Here is an 18,352-nt window from a genome sequence, read left to right on the forward strand (position 1 = left end):
TAATTACCCAGGGTTTCCAAATGTGATTGGGGCACATGGGACTGATCACAGTGGAGTTTGATCAAATATTATTTGGAAAATGTACCTCTCCTCCTGATGAACAATCAGACACAGTGTCATCATCAAATATTTGACCTTTGTCAATATCTCGTTGGTCAGACACAGGTTCTAGGGATATGACATTCCCTGCAACTGACCCAACAAAAAAGAGGGCTATATGGAACATACCTATGGCACACATTGAGGACAAATATATGCAATGACCATCCTTTATCTGAAATGAAGTAACCACTGCATCCTGCCACTGGTTCTGAGGAGGAGCTTCCCCATGGAATGCCCTCAGAAACAGGGTGATGGGCATTTTGCTGGACAGCCAACTCTTCTGCAGGGGTTAGGTCTGGACCGCGTGGACCTCCACCTGTTTTTTGCTTGTCTGCCTTCTTATTAGCTTTAAAATTAATGTTCTTTACATTATACATGATTCTTTATGTCAACCATTCTTTAAATAGTTATATACCAATATTTACCAGTTTGAAGTATATTCTTGTACTTCACTTTAACCTGTTCCCATGTGTTCCCTTGTGCTCACGTTTGATCTGGAATTATGACATATTAAATAATAATTAATCTGACACATAGGATATGAAATGCTGTATTCAGTAAGTACAATGCACACTACTTAGCGTTTAATTTGTCGGCCACTTTTTGTCAGCCGTCTTTTATGGTTTGAGCTGCTTTTGCAGCGTTACCCCTTGTGCATATTAAATCTTGAAATTCTTCATGTCCTTCGAATGAAAGGTCCTGCTTCGCTTGTGTGAAAAAAAAAATGCGCCCGTTCTTTCGTCATTCTGTTACAGCCTATCAAAGACTTGCTGATCATGTTTTCTAGACTCAATATATATGGGCTTTTCACTCAGCACGGGCGCGCGCATTCATCTCGGATGATTAGATCCATCTAGACTAATCTAATACACAGCTGCGTTTGAAAAACCAACTTATCTGGGTGAGTGTCACCGGCATTAACACATCCAAGATGAGGCACCTGATCTCGGATGATATAAGCGACGTATAGAAAATACCCCCCATGAGTGAGAGACCCAAATGACAAGATTGTTTGTCAAACTTTGTTAAATGTTTTACAAAACTGCATCACCATTTTGTTATCATTCTCCTAAAATATTTAAAATTAGTGTGTGTTGTTCTTATTTAATTTGAGAAATGGAGATAAAAGTATTACTCTTCAGTTATCAAGATACAGAAGAGAGAGTTTTATTTATAAAACAGAGCACCATGCCAAGCACATGAGATGTACCTTTAATCCTCAGAATGTCCCTTGACATTTCTCTACAGTTAGACCAAAGCCACTTGGATACAAAATGCATGGTAAAATGGCTTATTTAAAATCACCAAAGAAAAGAAGTGTAATGAACAAAGTGAAGTACTGATGCATAGGCCTACAGGCATTCCAGTGGTCTGCGAGAAAATTAGAGGAAGAGAAAACCAAAGATCAGCACAGTTATTTGTGTTTGCTTTAGATCTCTGAGAGTGGCAGGGGAAACCTGAGCTGGTTAGCTTTGTGACACATGGGAGTCTACATGAACAGTCACTGTGGAATGGCGCCATAGCAGCTGCTCTTCGGTTGTTACCAATTTTTTTTGGTTCCTATACTACAATTAACTAACTAAAGAATGTATTTGCATACCTGATCATAATAATTCCCTCACTCATGTAGAAGAAATTCTCACAATTCAGTAACTGTTAGCTCGCCAAAGTAAACCATCAAGACCCGTCATGACAGCACTCAGAAGGTTGATCCCTTCAATTCATCTTTGATAATTACGGAGCTTAAAAATGTTTTTGAAGAACAAAATGTTGCACTCTATGCTCCATTGAATGCAGTTATTTAGAAGAGCTTTTTGGATTTAAGAGCCAACTTTAATGCTCTGAAGACTAAGCAAAGACAATTTTTTAAAATCCTTCAACTGTTTTCAGAGTTGGCTTGAACAACACCACATGTATATATCCTCCCTTCGCTCAAAAGTGGCTGCTTTGCAGTTGAAATTAACTGAAGGAGAAATGATTGACACAGGAGGGATATCCTGCAGGCAATCCTGGGTATCCTGTCAAATGCCAGAACAGTAATTTGCTGCAATTGCTCAACTCACAATGGCTGCTATGGTCCCCACATCTCCCTGATTTCTAGCCAGAGGTAATGAGAGCTCATCATAAAGCGGATACTACTCACCCACCTCTGTTGATAAACAAAATTAAGATATTCTGACCGGCAGGATATTCTTCAAGCCCAGAAGACAAAGTTGATTACTGTGCAGGAACATGAAATGTTTGTTCTCCTGGAGCAAAAAGCCCAAACTGTGTAGGACCATAAGGTAATGATACAAGTCATGAAGAAAGCATGAGGTGCTAAAGTTGAACCCTTCCTTTTATAAGTGGTTAGAGTTCATCAAACACATGGAAGGCTCACACGGTCTCTTCACCATTTCAAAGCTGGATTTGCAAGCGATTGAACATCTTTCCTTCACTAGTGCTTTGACTGTACAGTGGTATCTTTTCAAGGACTGTTTAATGGTGTCATCATAGATGAGGCCGACATAACACTTTTACAAGAAATGCATCTCATTTCTAAAGACATGCAGAGTGCTGTCTTTGAAAAATATCTTACTGCTGCCTAGTTTTCTGTGCCTACCCATAATAATGGTGTCTTGATTTTATTTTGTTCGCTTCCCAGGTCCTCCCTGCGTGGAGTCTGCATGTTCTCTCCGTGTCTGCGTGGGTTTCCTCCCACAGTCCAAAGACATGCAGGTTAGGTGCATTGGCGATCCTAAATTGTCCCTAGTGTGTATGCTTGGGGTGTGTGTGTGTGTGCCCTGCGGTGGGCTAGCGCCTTGCCTGGGGTGTGTTTCCTGCCTTGTGCCCTGTGTTGGCTTGGATTGGCTCCAGCAGACCCCCCCCCATGACCCTGTAGTTAGGATATAGCGGGTTGGATAATAGATGGATGGATGATTTTATTTCAGCAGAAGATTCTTGCCTCTGGTGGTGCAAATGAGGAACAGTTCTGTTATACTCTAGCTGTGCTTTTTTTGTTTGATTTATGCCCCCGATGCCGTACAGAGTTACTATTTTTTTTTTTTCAAGTTTGGTTTATAACAGTCTAGCATTTCACAGCTTTAAACTTATTATGGGCGTTGGCGCAAATTCCTCTATTAATCCACTTTTAGACAAAGCTCATCCTTTGATCAATCAGGATATTCCTCCAGCCTGTTCTGCGCTGGCACATTTTTAGATCTCACTCTACCTATAATTGATTACAAACATTTCTCTACAAATCATTTGCTTCTCACTGTCTTAACATATCTTTACTATCGACTCCGTTTGTAACAGCCAAGCCAGAACATTACTCTCTTTTGAATTTTCTTACTTTATAGTCATTATGGTGTGTGTTCAGATCAAAGTGTATATAAACTGCTCACAAAAAAAAAAAAAAAAAGTCACACTTTTAAATCCGAGTATAGCATCAAGTCAATGAAACTTGTGGGTTATTGATCTGGTCAGTTAAGTAGCAGAGGAGCTTGTTTGTCAGTTTCAGCTGCTTTGGTGTTAATGAGGGGCAACAATGAAATGACCCCAAAACAGGAATGAATGGTTTAACAGGTGGAAGCCACTGACATTTTTCCCCCCTCATCTGTTTTTTCACTCATTTTCCATTTGGCTCTGGGTCATGTCTCTACTGCTAGCATGAGGCGACACCTGGACCCTACCAGAGCTGGCACAGGTTGTCCAACTTCTCCAGGATGGCAGGCACATCAATACGTGCCATTGCCAGAAGGTTTGCTGCATCTCCCAGCACAGTCTCAAGGCATGGAGGAGATTCCAGGGAGACAGGTAGTTACTCTAGGAGAGCTGGACAGGGCCCCTCGTAGAAGGTCCTTAACCCATCAGCAGGACCACAATCTGCTCTTTTGGGGCAAGGAGGAACAGGATGAGCACTGCCAGAGCCTACAAAATGACCTCCAGCAAGCAGGCAGGCCACTGGTGTGAATGTCTCTGCCCAAACAATCAGAAACAGAGCTTCATGAGGGTGCCCTGAGGGCCAAACGTCTTCTAGTGGGCCCTTTGTTCACTGCCTGCCGTGCACCATGGAGTTCGACAGGCATTTGCCCATAGAATACCAGAATTGGCAGGTCCACCACTGGCACCATGTGCATTTTCAGATGAGAGCAGGTTCACCCATGAGCACATGTGACAGACGTGAAAGGGACTGGGAGAAGCAGTGGAGAACATCATGGTACCTGTAACATCGTTCAGCATGACCAGTTTGGTGGTGGGTCAGTGATGGTCTGGTGAGGGCATATCTGTGGAGGGATGCACATACTCTACAGGCTAGACAATGGCACCTTGACTTCCATTAGGTATCGAGATGAAATCCTTGGACCCATTGTCAGACCTTATGCTGGCGAAGTGGGTCCTGAGTTTCTCCTGGTGCACGACAATGCCCAACTTCATGTGGTGAGAGTATGCAGGCAGTTCGTGGAGGATGAAGGAATTGATACCATTGACTGGCCCCCCACACTCACTCGCCTGACCAAAATCCAATAGAACATCTGTGGGTGGGACATAATATTTTGGTCCATCCGATGCCTCTGACTGTCCAGGAGCTCAGTGATGCCCTGGTCCAGATCTAGGAGGAGATCCCCCAGGACACCATCCGTCTTCTCATTAGGACAGTTGTCAGGGCATTTGTACAAGCACATGGGGGCTAAACAAACTGCAGAGTAGTGATTTTTGGAGTTGCTGCAATTAAATTTGGCAAAATGGATGAGCCTGCCTGCCTGCCATATATTTTTTTCCCTTTGATTTTCAGGGTGTCTTTGAATTCAGCCCGTCCGTAGGTTGATCATTTTCATTTCCATCAAACGATGTGGGCATCCTTTCATTCCTAACACATTACCATACCAGTCCAGATCAGTAGAGAGAGCCAGCAGGATTTTTTTTCCTCATTGAGATGTAATGTGTTTTTCAAAGTATTCCATTTATTTTTTGAAGCAGTTTATTTACCTACATATTTACAGTGCATCTGGAAAGTATTCACAGCACATCACTTTTCCACATTTTGTTATGTGACAGCCTTATTCCAAAATGGATTACATTAATTTTTTTCCTCAGAATTCTACACACAACACCCCATAATGACAATGTGAAAAAAAGTTTACTTAAGATTTTTGAAAATTTATTAAAAAATAAAAAAATTGAGAAATCCCATGTACATAAGTATTCACTGCCTTTGCCATGAAGTTTCAAAATTGAGCTCAGGTGCATCCTTTTTCCCCTGATCATCCTTGAGATGTTTCTGCAGCTTCATTGGAAGTCCACCTGTGGTAAATTCAGTTGACTGGGACATGATTTAGAAAGGCACACACCTGTCTATATAAGGGTCCCACAGTTGACAGTTCATGTCAGAGCACAAACCAAGCATGAAGTCAAAGGGAATTGTCTGTAGACCTCCGAGACAGGATTGTCTCGAGGCACATATCTGGGGGAAGGTTACAGAAAAATTTCTGCTGCTTTGAAGTCCCAATGAGCACAGTGGCCTCCATCATCCGTAAGTGGAAGAAGTTTTGAAACCCAACAGGACTCTTCCTAAGAGCTGGCCGCCCATCTAAACTGAGCTATCGGGGGAAAAGGCCTTAGTCAGGGGGAGTGACCAAGAACCCGATGGTCACTCTGTCAGAGCTCCAGAGGTCCTCTGTGGAGAGAGGAGAACCTTCCAGAAGGACAACCATCTCTGCAGCAATCCACTAATCAGGCCTGTATGGTAGAGTGGCCAGACGGAAGCCACTCCTTAGTAAAAGGCACATGGCAGCCCACCTGGAGTTTGCCAAAAGGCACCTGAAGGACTCTCAGACCATGAGAAAGAAAATTCTCTGGTCTGATGAGACAAAGATTGAACTCTTTGGTGTGAATGCCAGGCGTCACGTTTGGAGGAAACCAGGCACTGCTCATCACCAGGCCAATACCATCCCTACAGTGAAGCATGGTGGTGGCAGCATCATGCTGTGGAGATGTTTTTTCAGCGGCAGGGACTGGGAGACTAGTCAGGATAAAGGGAAAGATGACTGCAGCAATGTACAGAGACATCCTGGATGAAAACCTGTTCCAGAGCGCTCTTTGACCTCATACTGGGGCGACAGTTCATCTTTCAGCAGGACAACGACCCTAAACACACAGCCAAGATATCATAGGAGTGGCTTCAGGACAACTCTGTGAATGTCCTTGATGGCCCAGCCAGAGCCCAGACTTGAATCCGATTGAACATCTCTGGAGAGATCTTAAAATGGCTGTGCACCGACGCTTCCCATCCATCCTCATGGAGCTTGAGAGGTGCTGCAAAGAGGAATGGGCGAAACTGGCCAAGGATAGGTGTGCAAGCTTGTGGCATCATATTCAAAAAGACTTGAGGCTGTAATTGCTGCCAAAGGTGCATCGACAAAGTATTGAGCAAAGGCTGTGAATACTTATGTACATGGGATTTCTCAGTTTTTTTTATTTTTAATAAATTTGTAAAAATCTCAAGTAAACTTTTTTCACGTTGTCATTATGGGGGTGTTGTGTGTAGAATTTTGAGGAATAAAATGAATTTAATTCATTTGGAATAAAGCTGTAACATAACAAAATGTGAAAAAGTGATGCACTGTGAATACTTTCCGGATGCACTGTATGTATTAATTTATTCAAACAACTTTTGTAAAAAGTCAAAATTACCCCCAGGGACAAATACATTATTAACTGTAGAATAAGTTTGAGCATTCATGGCAAACCTATCAAGTTTACTTTTTTTTTTGGTGCATTTTAAGCAAAGACAGTATGTATTGTTAACCCAGTAGCTAAATGAAAGTCTAAAAAAGGGGGGGGGGGGGGGGGGGGGGATTAATTCAGAGAACATTGACAGTTGAATAACAATAGACATTAACTAATTAGAAATACATACTGGCTAATCGTGAATGTCTTTTGCAAAAACAGATCTATAAAATCCTGCAATATTGTTCAGCATATCTTAAAGCAACACAAAACCAGAGTTAGTGCAAAGGTAAAAGAAACAATGAACTTTTATGTTCTTTTATGTTTGAATGTCGGTTTTTTATTTGCCTTCCAATATATTTGATTGGGGTGGAGTGATATGTTGCCTATAAGTTGCTAAATGTTTTGCAGGTCTTTAATTGTAGAATTAGTATTTTACTTGTTGTAACATTTAAAGAGCAAGAAAAATGGATAAGTCCAGTTCCTTTTTTTCTTCCCTCTACCCCCCAAAACTTTAGGAATGCAGTTTTTTTATGACTGAATTGCTGGCCACCTTTGACAGAGTATACTTAAGCATACTTAATACCACAAAAGGTTCAAAGGCCTCTCTCTAATATAACAGAAAATCTTGAGACAAGATGAGACTATTGCCAAGAGATTTTTTTTTAAGTCCCGCCCTCCTCTCAACCATTTCCGGTTAACGGCCCACACCCACGGAACTCTCACCTCTCATTCGTGTGAATGCTTTTGTCAGACACAGTTCCAGCACTCTCAGCTCATAATTTTTATGTTTTCCTCACTTTAAGTTCCCAATAAAATAAGACGTATTATGTCCAAATCTTATTGAAGAATGCCATCCTGAAGGGTTATCAACAGAAGAAATGAGTACACGGGCAATCCTAGCACCAAGAAACGATGAAGTCAAACGAATTAGTGGCAAAATTGACGATCGGTTACATGGCAAATTGATTAAATGCGTATCAATAGACTATGCTGAAACATCAACATACAATATCCCGTAGAATATCTACAATCGTTAACACCGTCTTGTCTTCCATTGCCCGAATTACTGTTGAAAGAAGGATGTATCGTAATGTTATTGCGTAATTCATGTCTGAGTGATGGGCTATGCAATAGGACAAGATTAGTTGTATTCAAAATTGGTTGAACAATTCTGGTAAAATTTTAACAGGCAACAAGAAAGGTAATGTAGTACATCTTCAGGGAATAACATTAGATACCAAAGGAGATCTTGATATGCCATTCGTATTAAAACGTTTACTGTATTCCTGTTAGAATAGCTTTTGCTATGACAACAAATCACAGGCAGAAAAATTAGAAAAAGTTAGTTTATTTATTAGAGAGAAAGAAACGATATTCACTCACGGGCAGTTATACGTTGCATTGTCATGATGTAACTCCAAACACTGAATCAAGATTCAATGCAATATTGAAGAAAAGTTAATTCCAAATATTATTTTTACTGCAGTTTTACAGTAAAAGTTTTAAAAGTATCCGTGTATTAATTTCAAAGCCAAAGAGAATGAATACGTATAACGCAATGAATAACTAACACAACATGACACATAATTTTCTTTCAATTTATTATGTTTTACTATAATTAATTACTTGCTGTGATGTTAAACAGTTAGTTCTGTTATGCATATGTAACAATTCCCATGAAAATAATCTGTTTAAATTGTACATCCACTTTCCCATATGCGAGTGGCAGAGCTGCGAAGCGGCTTGCACGTAGCACCCACCAGGGAGTTGGTGAGCGAAGTGAGCAGGGGTGCAGAGCCCCCTAGTACTTAATAAAAATCAAATCAACTTCTCACCCATTATCTGGTCAGGACTACTGTTGACCGCTCTTGGAAAAGCCCCTCTGAACACGACCTGCAGCAAAGTGCTTTAACAAGATGTTATTCACTCAAGAGTGTTCGTTCCCCTCACTGAAGTGTTTTTTTGCAGCCTCTCTTCAATGATTCATTACTGTGTAGTTTATAAAACAAAAGCATTTGATATTATTGATTTCTTTATTTATGAATAATGACTTGACAGAAAATATGTATTTACTTATTTGGATAACCTGCAGGTCCACACACACAGTAAAAGGTTCTGTGGGCTCACATAACGACATTTACTCCTTAAAAGATTAGATTTTTTTTTTTATTTTCCTCTTGTTGCAAGATCTTTAATACTTTTAGTAAAGTGCAGTTTAAATAAATACATGTGGCTACAATATTAATTCATCTCATTCTACTCATGTATGAATAAATTAGGTGAAAAAATAATCATTCAAAATTAAATTAAATGTAGCATATTATCTTATATACATAAAAATTGGCCAGATTAAAGGCAATTAGACTTAAAAATGCATATTTCTCCGACATGGACACTCAAATTAAAGGTGTCTGAAAATGTGATGTTTATGGTAGGATGACATGTCAAAAGGTTTGGAGGTGCATGAGAGAGAAAGGAGGACCAGAGAAGTGAGTGAAGATTATCCAGGATGTGTATGAGGGAGTGAGGACTCAAGTTAAAAGAAGTGTTAGGGGAATGGCCGAGATCTCAGTTAGAGGAGGTCTGCACCAGGGATGATCTTCTTTAAGTTCTTACCTCTGTGATCTGGTTATGGATTTGCTGAGTCGTGGGATAAAAGTACAATTACCCCTTGATGCAGGGTTTTTGCCGATTAGAAAAATTTGGATGGGATCAGGCCATTCAACTCAACAAACCTCGCCAGTCCTGTCCACTTAATTCTTCTAAAATGACATCAAGTTGAGTCTGAAAATCCCTAAAGTCTTACTGTCTGCCACACTACTTGGTCGCTTATTCCAAGTGTCTGTGGTTCTCTGTGTGAATTAAAACTACCTAATGTTTGTGCAAATATTAGCTTTAACAAGTTTCCAATGATGTCCATGTGTGTTCTTGTTGAACTCATTTTAAAATAACAGTCTTGATCTACTATAGTAATTCCCTTCATAATTTTAAACACTTCAATTATGTCTCCTCTTAATCTTCTTTTCCTTAAACTGTAAAGGCTCAGTTCTTTAATCTTTCCTCACGATTCATCCCCTGCAGCCCTGGAATCAGCCCAGTTGCTCTTCTCTGGACCTTTTCTAGTGCTGTTATGTCCTTTTTGTAGCCTGGAGACCAAAACTGCACACAGTACTCCAGATGAGGCCTCACCAGTGCATTATAAAGGTTGAGCATAACCTCCCTGGAGTTGTATTCCACCCATCAGGGCGCTATATAACCTGACATTCTGTTAGCCTTCTTAATGGCTTCTGAACACTGTCAGGAAGTTGGGAGTCCACTAGGACTCCTAAATCCTTCTCATAAGGTGTACTCTCGATTTTCCGACCGCCCATTGTATATTAAAACCTAACATTTTTACTTCCTATGTGTAATTCTTTACATTTACTGACATTAAATTTCATCTGCCACAAACCTGCCCAAGCCTGTATGCTATCCAAGTCCTTCTGTAATGATATAACAGATTCCAAATTATCTGCTAATCCTCCTAACTTGGTATCATCTGGAAACTTAACCAGCTTGTTACTTATATTTCTATCTAAATCATTTATATTAAAAATAGCAGCTGACCCCTGCTGGACACCACTCTTAACATCGGCCAGTTCTGATGAGGTTCCTCGCACCATCACCCTCTGCTTTCTGTGTCTGAGCCAATTCTGCACCCATCTAAAAACATCACCCTGAACTCCCACTTCTTTTAATTTGATGTCCAACCTCTCATGTGGCACTTTATCAAATGCTTTCTGAAAGTCAAGATAAATAATATCATAAGCTTCACTTTGATCGTATCCTTTTGTTGCCTCCTCATAGAATTCCAGCATGTCAATAAAACACGACCTCCCTCTTCTGAACCCATGCTGACTGTTCAGTCAAACTCCTGTGCTTGTCATGTGCTTCTCAATTGTGAGGACATTGTGTTGTGTACCACTAGTAAGGAGGAAGTTAGAAGAATGGCTTTGGAAGAGAGGGGATTGAAGATTAATAGGAAGAAGGTAGAATATTATAGGTTTAATGATAATCAGGATTCAGAAGTTAGCCTGCAGAAGAGTGGATACTTGTAAATATCGAGGATCAGTGGTAGCCCAAGATGGAGATTAGATTCAAAGATAACACATACAGTGCAGAGTGGATGGAACAATTGGAAGAATGTGTCAGGAATATTATGTGATCAAGGAAATTTAAAAGGTAAGGTGTTTAAGACCGTGGTAAGACCAGTAAAGAGCTGAAACATGGGTAGATCTTGGATGAGACAGAAATGAAAATGTTGAGATTGATGTGTGGAGATACAAAAGAGGACAGAATAAGAAATGAGATGATCAGAGGTACAACAAAAGTAGAAGTGATATATTTTAGAGAGTAGAGGAAAATAGGCTGAATTGGTTCGGATATGTGGGCAAAAGGGTGATGGGAATGGAAGGACAGAGGAAAAGAAAATGAGGGAAGCCGAACAGAGGCATAGCTGGAGTTCGCGCCACTCGGAGCGGGGCTTCAATTTGCCGCCCTCCAACGTATCTGAATATGTTAACCTATTTAAATAGAAAATTAAAATGATGTATGAAGAAAAATTAAGATACATTTTGCATATATTTATATAGAGAGAAACAGCAATATTTTTTCACATATAATTATTTATAAGCATCAACTAGACAAGAATATAGTACAGACGCACTGATAAGCCGTGTTCTGATTATTAGTTTAATACAATTATGCTACGAAAACCAGAACCGGTGTAGTGTACAAGCGATAGGTGGGGATGAGCAAAAACGCATTCGGATTGTTAACGAAACAAAATTATACATTGTGAATTAGCTGTTTATGTTCCTAGAAATTATTATCGGTGTAATGTTTCTGTTTATTTTTGTTGTTGCCTCATAAATATCAACTGCCGTGTCTGATGCCGTCACAGAAGAACCGTCTGAAAACGATTTTTGAAGCATTTGTGTATGAAAATCAGAAAATGTAACATTTTTCATTCATGAGTGATATTTTTCCAAACCCTGCTGCTTACACGTGAAGTGTTCCGAGCCTTTTGGCCAATAATGCCGCCCCCAAAAATGTGCCACCCAGGGCGGACCGCCCCCTCAGCCTGCCCCTAGCTACGCCACTGAGGCCGAAGCAAAGGAAGATACATAAAAGATCTGAAGGAAAAGTACTTGACTTTACAGAAGGTGCAGACCCGCGCTGTACGGAGAAAGTTTGATCAAACCCATCAACCTCACATAGAAGCGGGAAGAGAAAAATGTGATACAGTGAAACCTCGGGTCATGACCGTAATGCGTTCCAAAACTCTGGTCGCAACCCAAAGTAATTTCCCACACAGGATTGTATGTAAATACAATTAATCTGTTCTGGACCGTACAAGCTGTATGTAAATATATATATATTTTTTTTTTAAAGATTTTTAAGCACAAACATAGTTAATTATACCATAGAATGCACAGTGTAATAGTAAACTAAATGTTTACTTACTTGTTCTGTAATGTTTAGTTCTGTTTGGGCTCTCTCTCTCTCTGCACAGGGAGAGACTGAACACATGCGGAAATCATCGGCGCGACCGAACCGGAAGGGAAACTGGCTTGTTTGTGTCACCCGAGTGTGTGGTCATGAATAGATGCAAAAGTTTGGCGAACTTTTTGGTCGTAACCCGATTTGTACGTGGTCCGAGATGTTCGTGACCCGAGGTTCCACTGGTATGTATAATCTTCAGTTTAATCTAGTTCAATTTTCAGTGGCAAGAAAAAAAGTTTGAGTACCATTTGGTAACCTTTGGCATAAATTCTTGCAGACAGTGTGGTCTGATCTTCAGCTACGTCACAATAATGGACTAACACAATTATCTTAAAACTCATATAACGCAAACAATTGGACTGTACATGCTGAGCATGTCATTTACGCATTTTCAGTCTAGTCTGTGACCCTCTGTGCTACTGAGCTCTCCAGAAGCTCAGTAGAGTCAGATGTTCATGCAAAGGAAAGTTTGGATATGGGGCAGAGAACAAATGGGGACAGAGACTATTACAATTCTGTCTGAATAACAATCTCAAAATAATGAACACAGTCTTCTACCAAAGGAAAGCAAATAGAAAATGGATGTGGGAATCACAAAATGGGATAACATGCAACATTGCAGACTACATTTTAGTGAACAGAATGGCAGACAGGTGTAAACATGGTGCAGAATCTTTCCCAAAGCAGATGCAGGATCAGATCATTAACTGGTAATGGTAACGATCAAAGACAGAGACAGATAAGAGACAGACACCCGTAAGAATATTCAATGGTGGACAACTGAAGAAAGAAACAGTGAAGCTGGAGTATCACAATACAAATAAAAGCTGAAGAGTTTGCTACAACGGCTCAAGGTGAGAATACGAGGAATCGAGTTGAAATGCTGTGGGGGACAATAAAACAGATATACTGTACATTGAAACTGTTGAGAAAGTTCTGGGCTATTAGTTAGAGATCTTTGAACTCGGTGACAAAAAACAAACTGAAACAGGGAGAAAAAAAATTTTTAAAAATCAAACTGGAAGGAATATAATAAAACAACATGAGAAATGTAAAAGAAATCAAAACTGTGTAAAGAGAAATGGATAGAAAATAAATGCCAAGAAATACAAATCCTATAACAATACACAGAAACTGTACAGACAGTGCAGGAAATCTGCGACACCTTCCTTTCTAAACTGTCTTCAGTTAAGAACAAAGAGGGACAAACAACAGAAGATTAAGAAAGAACTAGAAGCTAGATGGAAAGAGTATTTCCATGAAGTGTACAAATCCCGTTAGATGTTGACAGTATTTAACTGAACTGCAAACAAGAAATGAGAGCCAAACAATGGAGAACTTTCTTGAACAGGAGGTCAATACAGCAATTATGGAACTGAAAAAGCTACTCCTGCTTTTATTTTTTCTCGCCTCGATTACTACAACTCGCTGTATTCTGGGATCAGCAAATCCCTGATACGCAGGTTACAGTTGGTCCAGAATGCTGCCGCTCGCTTTCTGGTTGGGGCAAGAAAGTCGGATTTTGTTTCTCCAATATTAGCTTCCTTACACTGGCTGCCTGTCAGTTTTCGAATTGATTTTAAAATCTTCTTTCTAGTTTTTAAATCTTTTTACATGGACTTGCTCCTGCCTATTTATCTGAACTGTGTGTTTTACATTAGCCATCTTGAGTGAATAGATCTTCTGGTCAGTTGTCTCTTGTTGTCCCTCGTACCAAGTGGAAAACTAAGGGGGACAGACAGGGCTTGTACAGCTACTGCTCCTCGCCTGTGGAACTCTTTACCTCATCACATAAAGGAGTCGTCTACAATTGAACCGTTTAAAACAAGATTAAAGGCTCATTTCTATTCACTTGCATTCTGTGACCTTCAGTAATACTGATTGTTTCCCCATTGTGATTATGTAACATTACTTCTATTTATTATTTATTTTATTTCTATTTATGTTAATTGTATGTTTTTCTTTTATTCCAGGGGTGCCCAAGTCCAGTCCTGAAGGGCCACAGTGGCTGCAGGTTTTCATTCTAACGCTTTTTTTTAATTAGTGATCTGTTTTTGCTGCTAATTAACTTCTTTTGAATTAATTTTAATTGACTTGGTTTTTAAGAAATGTTTCCTTTGAATTGCTTCATTTTTTTCCTTAAATGGCACCCAAACAGAAGTGAAATGTGAAGTGAGTGAGCCAACAGAAGACCAACTAAGTCAGGGCCTGAAACTCCAACCAATTTCACTCCAACCAGGTGCTTAATGAAGCGCTGAGTCTTGTCGTTAAGTAAACTCGTTCTTTAGTTCCATGGCTTGTTGCTGCTCTCATTGTGAAATAGCAGACATTTCTGAAATTGTGGATTTTCTCTTTTCTAAGAGCAGATCAGTATTCCTGAGACCTTCACCTTTCTTTATTTCCCGATATTGTATGATGGTCACAGTTTGCTGGTCCTGTTTTGGCTCATTCTGCATCTCATTATTGTTTGGCTGCTAATTAAGGAAAAAGAAACAATTGAGGGGTCTGAGTCTTCAAGAGCAATTCAAATAAAATGAATTCAAAAGAAGTTAATTAGCAGCAAAAACATGCCACTAATTAAGAAAAGGGTTAGAATGAAAACCTGCAGCCACTCGGGCCCTCCAGGACTGGAGTTGGGCACCCCTGTTTTATTCTGTTATTGTAAAGCACTTTGGCCACAGCATTCCTATGTTGTTTTAAATTTTCTAAATAAATAAATTGATATTGAAAAAAGGAAAGGCACCAGGAATAGATAACATCACAGCTGAAATGAGACAACAAGCTGGTGAACAGAGCTCTGAATATTAGTACACACACTGTATGCAGAGGGAAAAAGGGTCCAAAAGTTTAGGGTAAAGCCATCATTGTGTCAATATACAAGAAAGGTGACAAAAGGACTGTGGTAACTACAGAGGTATCAGCCTGCCGAGTGTCCCAGGCAAGGTCTATACAAGAATGGTACAACGATGACTAACAATACGTAGAAACAGAAGAGCAAGCGAGTATCAGAGTTGGGAGAGGTACAGTTGATCAGTTATCTGTGATTCGGCAATTGGTGGAAAAATACTGCAAACAAAACCGAACACGGCACAATAACTTTATAGATTTCAAACAAGCTTTTGACAGTGTGTGGCGAGAGGAGAAGATTCAGAACAGGTGACGACATTTGATTATCTGGGGGTCTTGCTAATGCAGGATGAATTGGACTCGCCTCTGCAGTCTTTGGAAAACTAAACAACCTATAGACATCAAAAAGTGTAGCAATCAAAACAAAAGTCAAAAATGCACGAAACCCTAGTAATTCCAGTTATGATGTAAAGCTTGGAATGCGGGTGCCTGAGGAAAGAAGACAAACGCAGAATACAAATCGCAGAAATGAACTGGCTACGGAAAAATCCTGTGAGTAACCAGGGTAGAAGAAGAACTGGAGAGATGCGTAAAAACCTGAGAGGTCCATCAATCCATAGAATGAAAAGCTGTGTACAAATGGACGACATTCACTGCCACAGTGGGTTTTCTACAAAGATCGCTGCCAGAGCACACAGCTGATAAAGGAACCTCAAGAGAAAGAGCAAATGCCCTGCAGATCTCTCTTCAACTTGGCAAAGTCTCTGTTCAGAATGGTATGGAGGAAAATACCGTTCGCTAAGCAAACATCACTGTACATCTCAAGCTTGCAAAAGACCACTTGGATGTTCTGTGGGGGAATGAGAAATCTTTGGCAGAAACACACTATACCAAGGTCAGGGTGGAGGGAGCATCGTGGTTTGGGGCCGCATTGCTTCTTCAGGGCCTGGAAAGATTTCTTTCATCAGGGGAACACTGAATACAAAAATGTTATCAAGAAGTCCAAGGGAGAATGTTAGGGTACAGGAAATTTAAACAGACTAGACTGAATGTTTATAACAATGTAATCAGGGCTGACAAGAAGGAGTCCACTTGTTTGTATGTTATCATTTCAAGACAACTGCGTTTTTCTGCTTTATGGATTTAGCTGAAGATCAGACCTCATCAGAAGGAATGCAGAAAGTCAGGAAATTCAAAAGGGGCAACAATTTTCTTATAGCACCCTTACTTTTGCATAGCAATAACCTGTAGTTTTGTATCGGCTTAGAGCATTTGCACAACATTACAACTTCACTACATTTCTATGCTACAAATAAAAAGCACAAACACACCATTCAGGTTCACACCCTCAGCCCAAAACTTACACATATTCCTATTGTATACGTACCTTTATCAGACTGCTTTGTAGGTGGTGGCTCATCTTTCTGAGTTCTAACTGATGAATGTTCCTCAATTCCCCCTGTAACAGACTGTAACGATTCAGACTTTACATTGACAGATGAGCATGGTCTGCTTTCAGAAGAGACTAACCCAGTCATTGCTCCATCTTGACATCCATGATGAAGGTAGCCTTCCTTGACACTCTCCACACTTTTATTTTTTGGTGCTTCAATGATGACAGAGTTCTCTTCAGCCTCTACTTTAACACCCACTGATCCCAGTTCACACTCCTCTTCCTTAATGCTCAGGCTCTCCTGTTTAAGGTAGTCAAGCTCCCATTCATAGTTCTCCTTCTTGACACTTGCAGTCCATCTCTCCATGATATTTATGTCAGTCTCACACATCTCTGCTTTGACATCCATCCAGACGTTACAGTAAATGGTGGCTCTATGGTTCTCTCTGTGGAAAGAGCAGGATTTAATTCCATCAAAACTTCATCAATTTTCATCTAAAGACATTTGACCTTCATCTTACAACACTCTATCATTGAAGGTTTACATCAAGATGCCAGTAACACATTACTCTTCATGTCACATTAAACAAACTTGGAAAGTGTGGAGTGAAGGTCCAACACACCGGAAGAAGCTGACCATGTCCCACAGCTGTGGGGGGCCGGCAGTACTCAATACCTGGATGATGGAGTCCCAGAATTGTGTTCTTAGTTATGACAAGAACGTTTATACAAGTAGGGCCTCAAGATTGTGTTGGCAGGAAAACTACAGAAGACAACAAGTGACTGAACAAACTGGCTTTTCATCTTATGTGTAATTTATGATGCGTACCTTCTGTTTTGGCAGTGGGATAGACCTTTGCCTGGTATCTGTCTAAAAGCCATCATAACAGTTCTACCATTCCTCCTATTCTCTGCTGAGAGGATTGTAATATTTGATTGTAGTAACAGATTTTATAAAACCCTCTGTTCCCATTACAAGTTTTAAAGTGCTTTGTTTTGATGAAATGTGAGCTTCCCTTCTGCTTAAGTAAATTACTTAAATGGTGATTGACCTGACTTGAGCTCCCATGACTTCCACAATTGGATTGGCATATTACAGGGACAGAAAACTAATAGAGCTTTAATGTAAAAGTGCTGCAAGGCAAATCACTAGATTTGCTTAATGCATTACTTTATTTTAATTAATTAAAACATCTATGAAACATTGGTAAATACAGCTCTTCCTTATTATACCGTCTCATCTTCTCAAAACTGCAATGGGTTGCACTTGCAGAAAGCCAAGAAGGTCAGCCCAGACCGGTCTGTCCCCAGCTACAGATGTTAGCACTTCATGGGGGTTTCCCAGGCTGTGATACCCTCATGCTTTCGAACACCTGCATACTTCACACCCTTGTCATCTTTTAGGTCATGACCAACCAGAAACCAGTAGTGAGCGAGACAGATAGACAAGATTTGAGGTGCAAAAACAAAAACTGCCCTTTATTGCAGCAAGTGCCAATAAAACAATAATCTGACATCAGTGCCATGTAATTCTTTAAAAGAGTGTCAATAAGCAATGTCACACAAAAAGGAATTTGCCGAAAGAAAAACTAGGACTACTTATACAATAAACAAGATGGCACCTTCCATGAGCTGTGCAGTTAAAAAGTAAAAGTTTTCATCCTTCAAAGAATGTCAAAATTCCAATAAGCTACTCAAGAAAGAAATTAAAAGTAATCCAAAGAATTAATAAGCACAAAGCTCAGCTCACCA

General features: G+C 40.0%; 1 protein-coding gene across 2 annotated transcripts in view; it reads right to left on the minus strand.

Annotated features, from left to right (window-relative positions):
* Window positions 1–17,042, minus strand: part of LOC114665113 (gastrula zinc finger protein XlCGF26.1-like) — a 131,134-nt gene extending 114,092 nt beyond the window's left edge. For both annotated transcript variants that reach the window (XM_051925570.1, XM_051925577.1), the window contains exon 1: window positions 16,595–17,042. In XM_051925570.1, coding sequence (XP_051781530.1) covers window positions 16,595–17,009 — 415 coding nt within the window. In that variant the 5' untranslated portion in view covers window positions 17,010–17,042. The remainder of the gene's footprint in view (window positions 1–16,594) is intronic.
* Window positions 17,043–18,352: the final 1,310 nt, after the last annotated feature.

This window comes from Erpetoichthys calabaricus, chromosome 1 (genome assembly GCF_900747795.2).
Source record: "Erpetoichthys calabaricus chromosome 1, fErpCal1.3, whole genome shotgun sequence".
Lineage (NCBI taxonomy): Eukaryota > Metazoa > Chordata > Cladistia > Polypteriformes > Polypteridae > Erpetoichthys > Erpetoichthys calabaricus.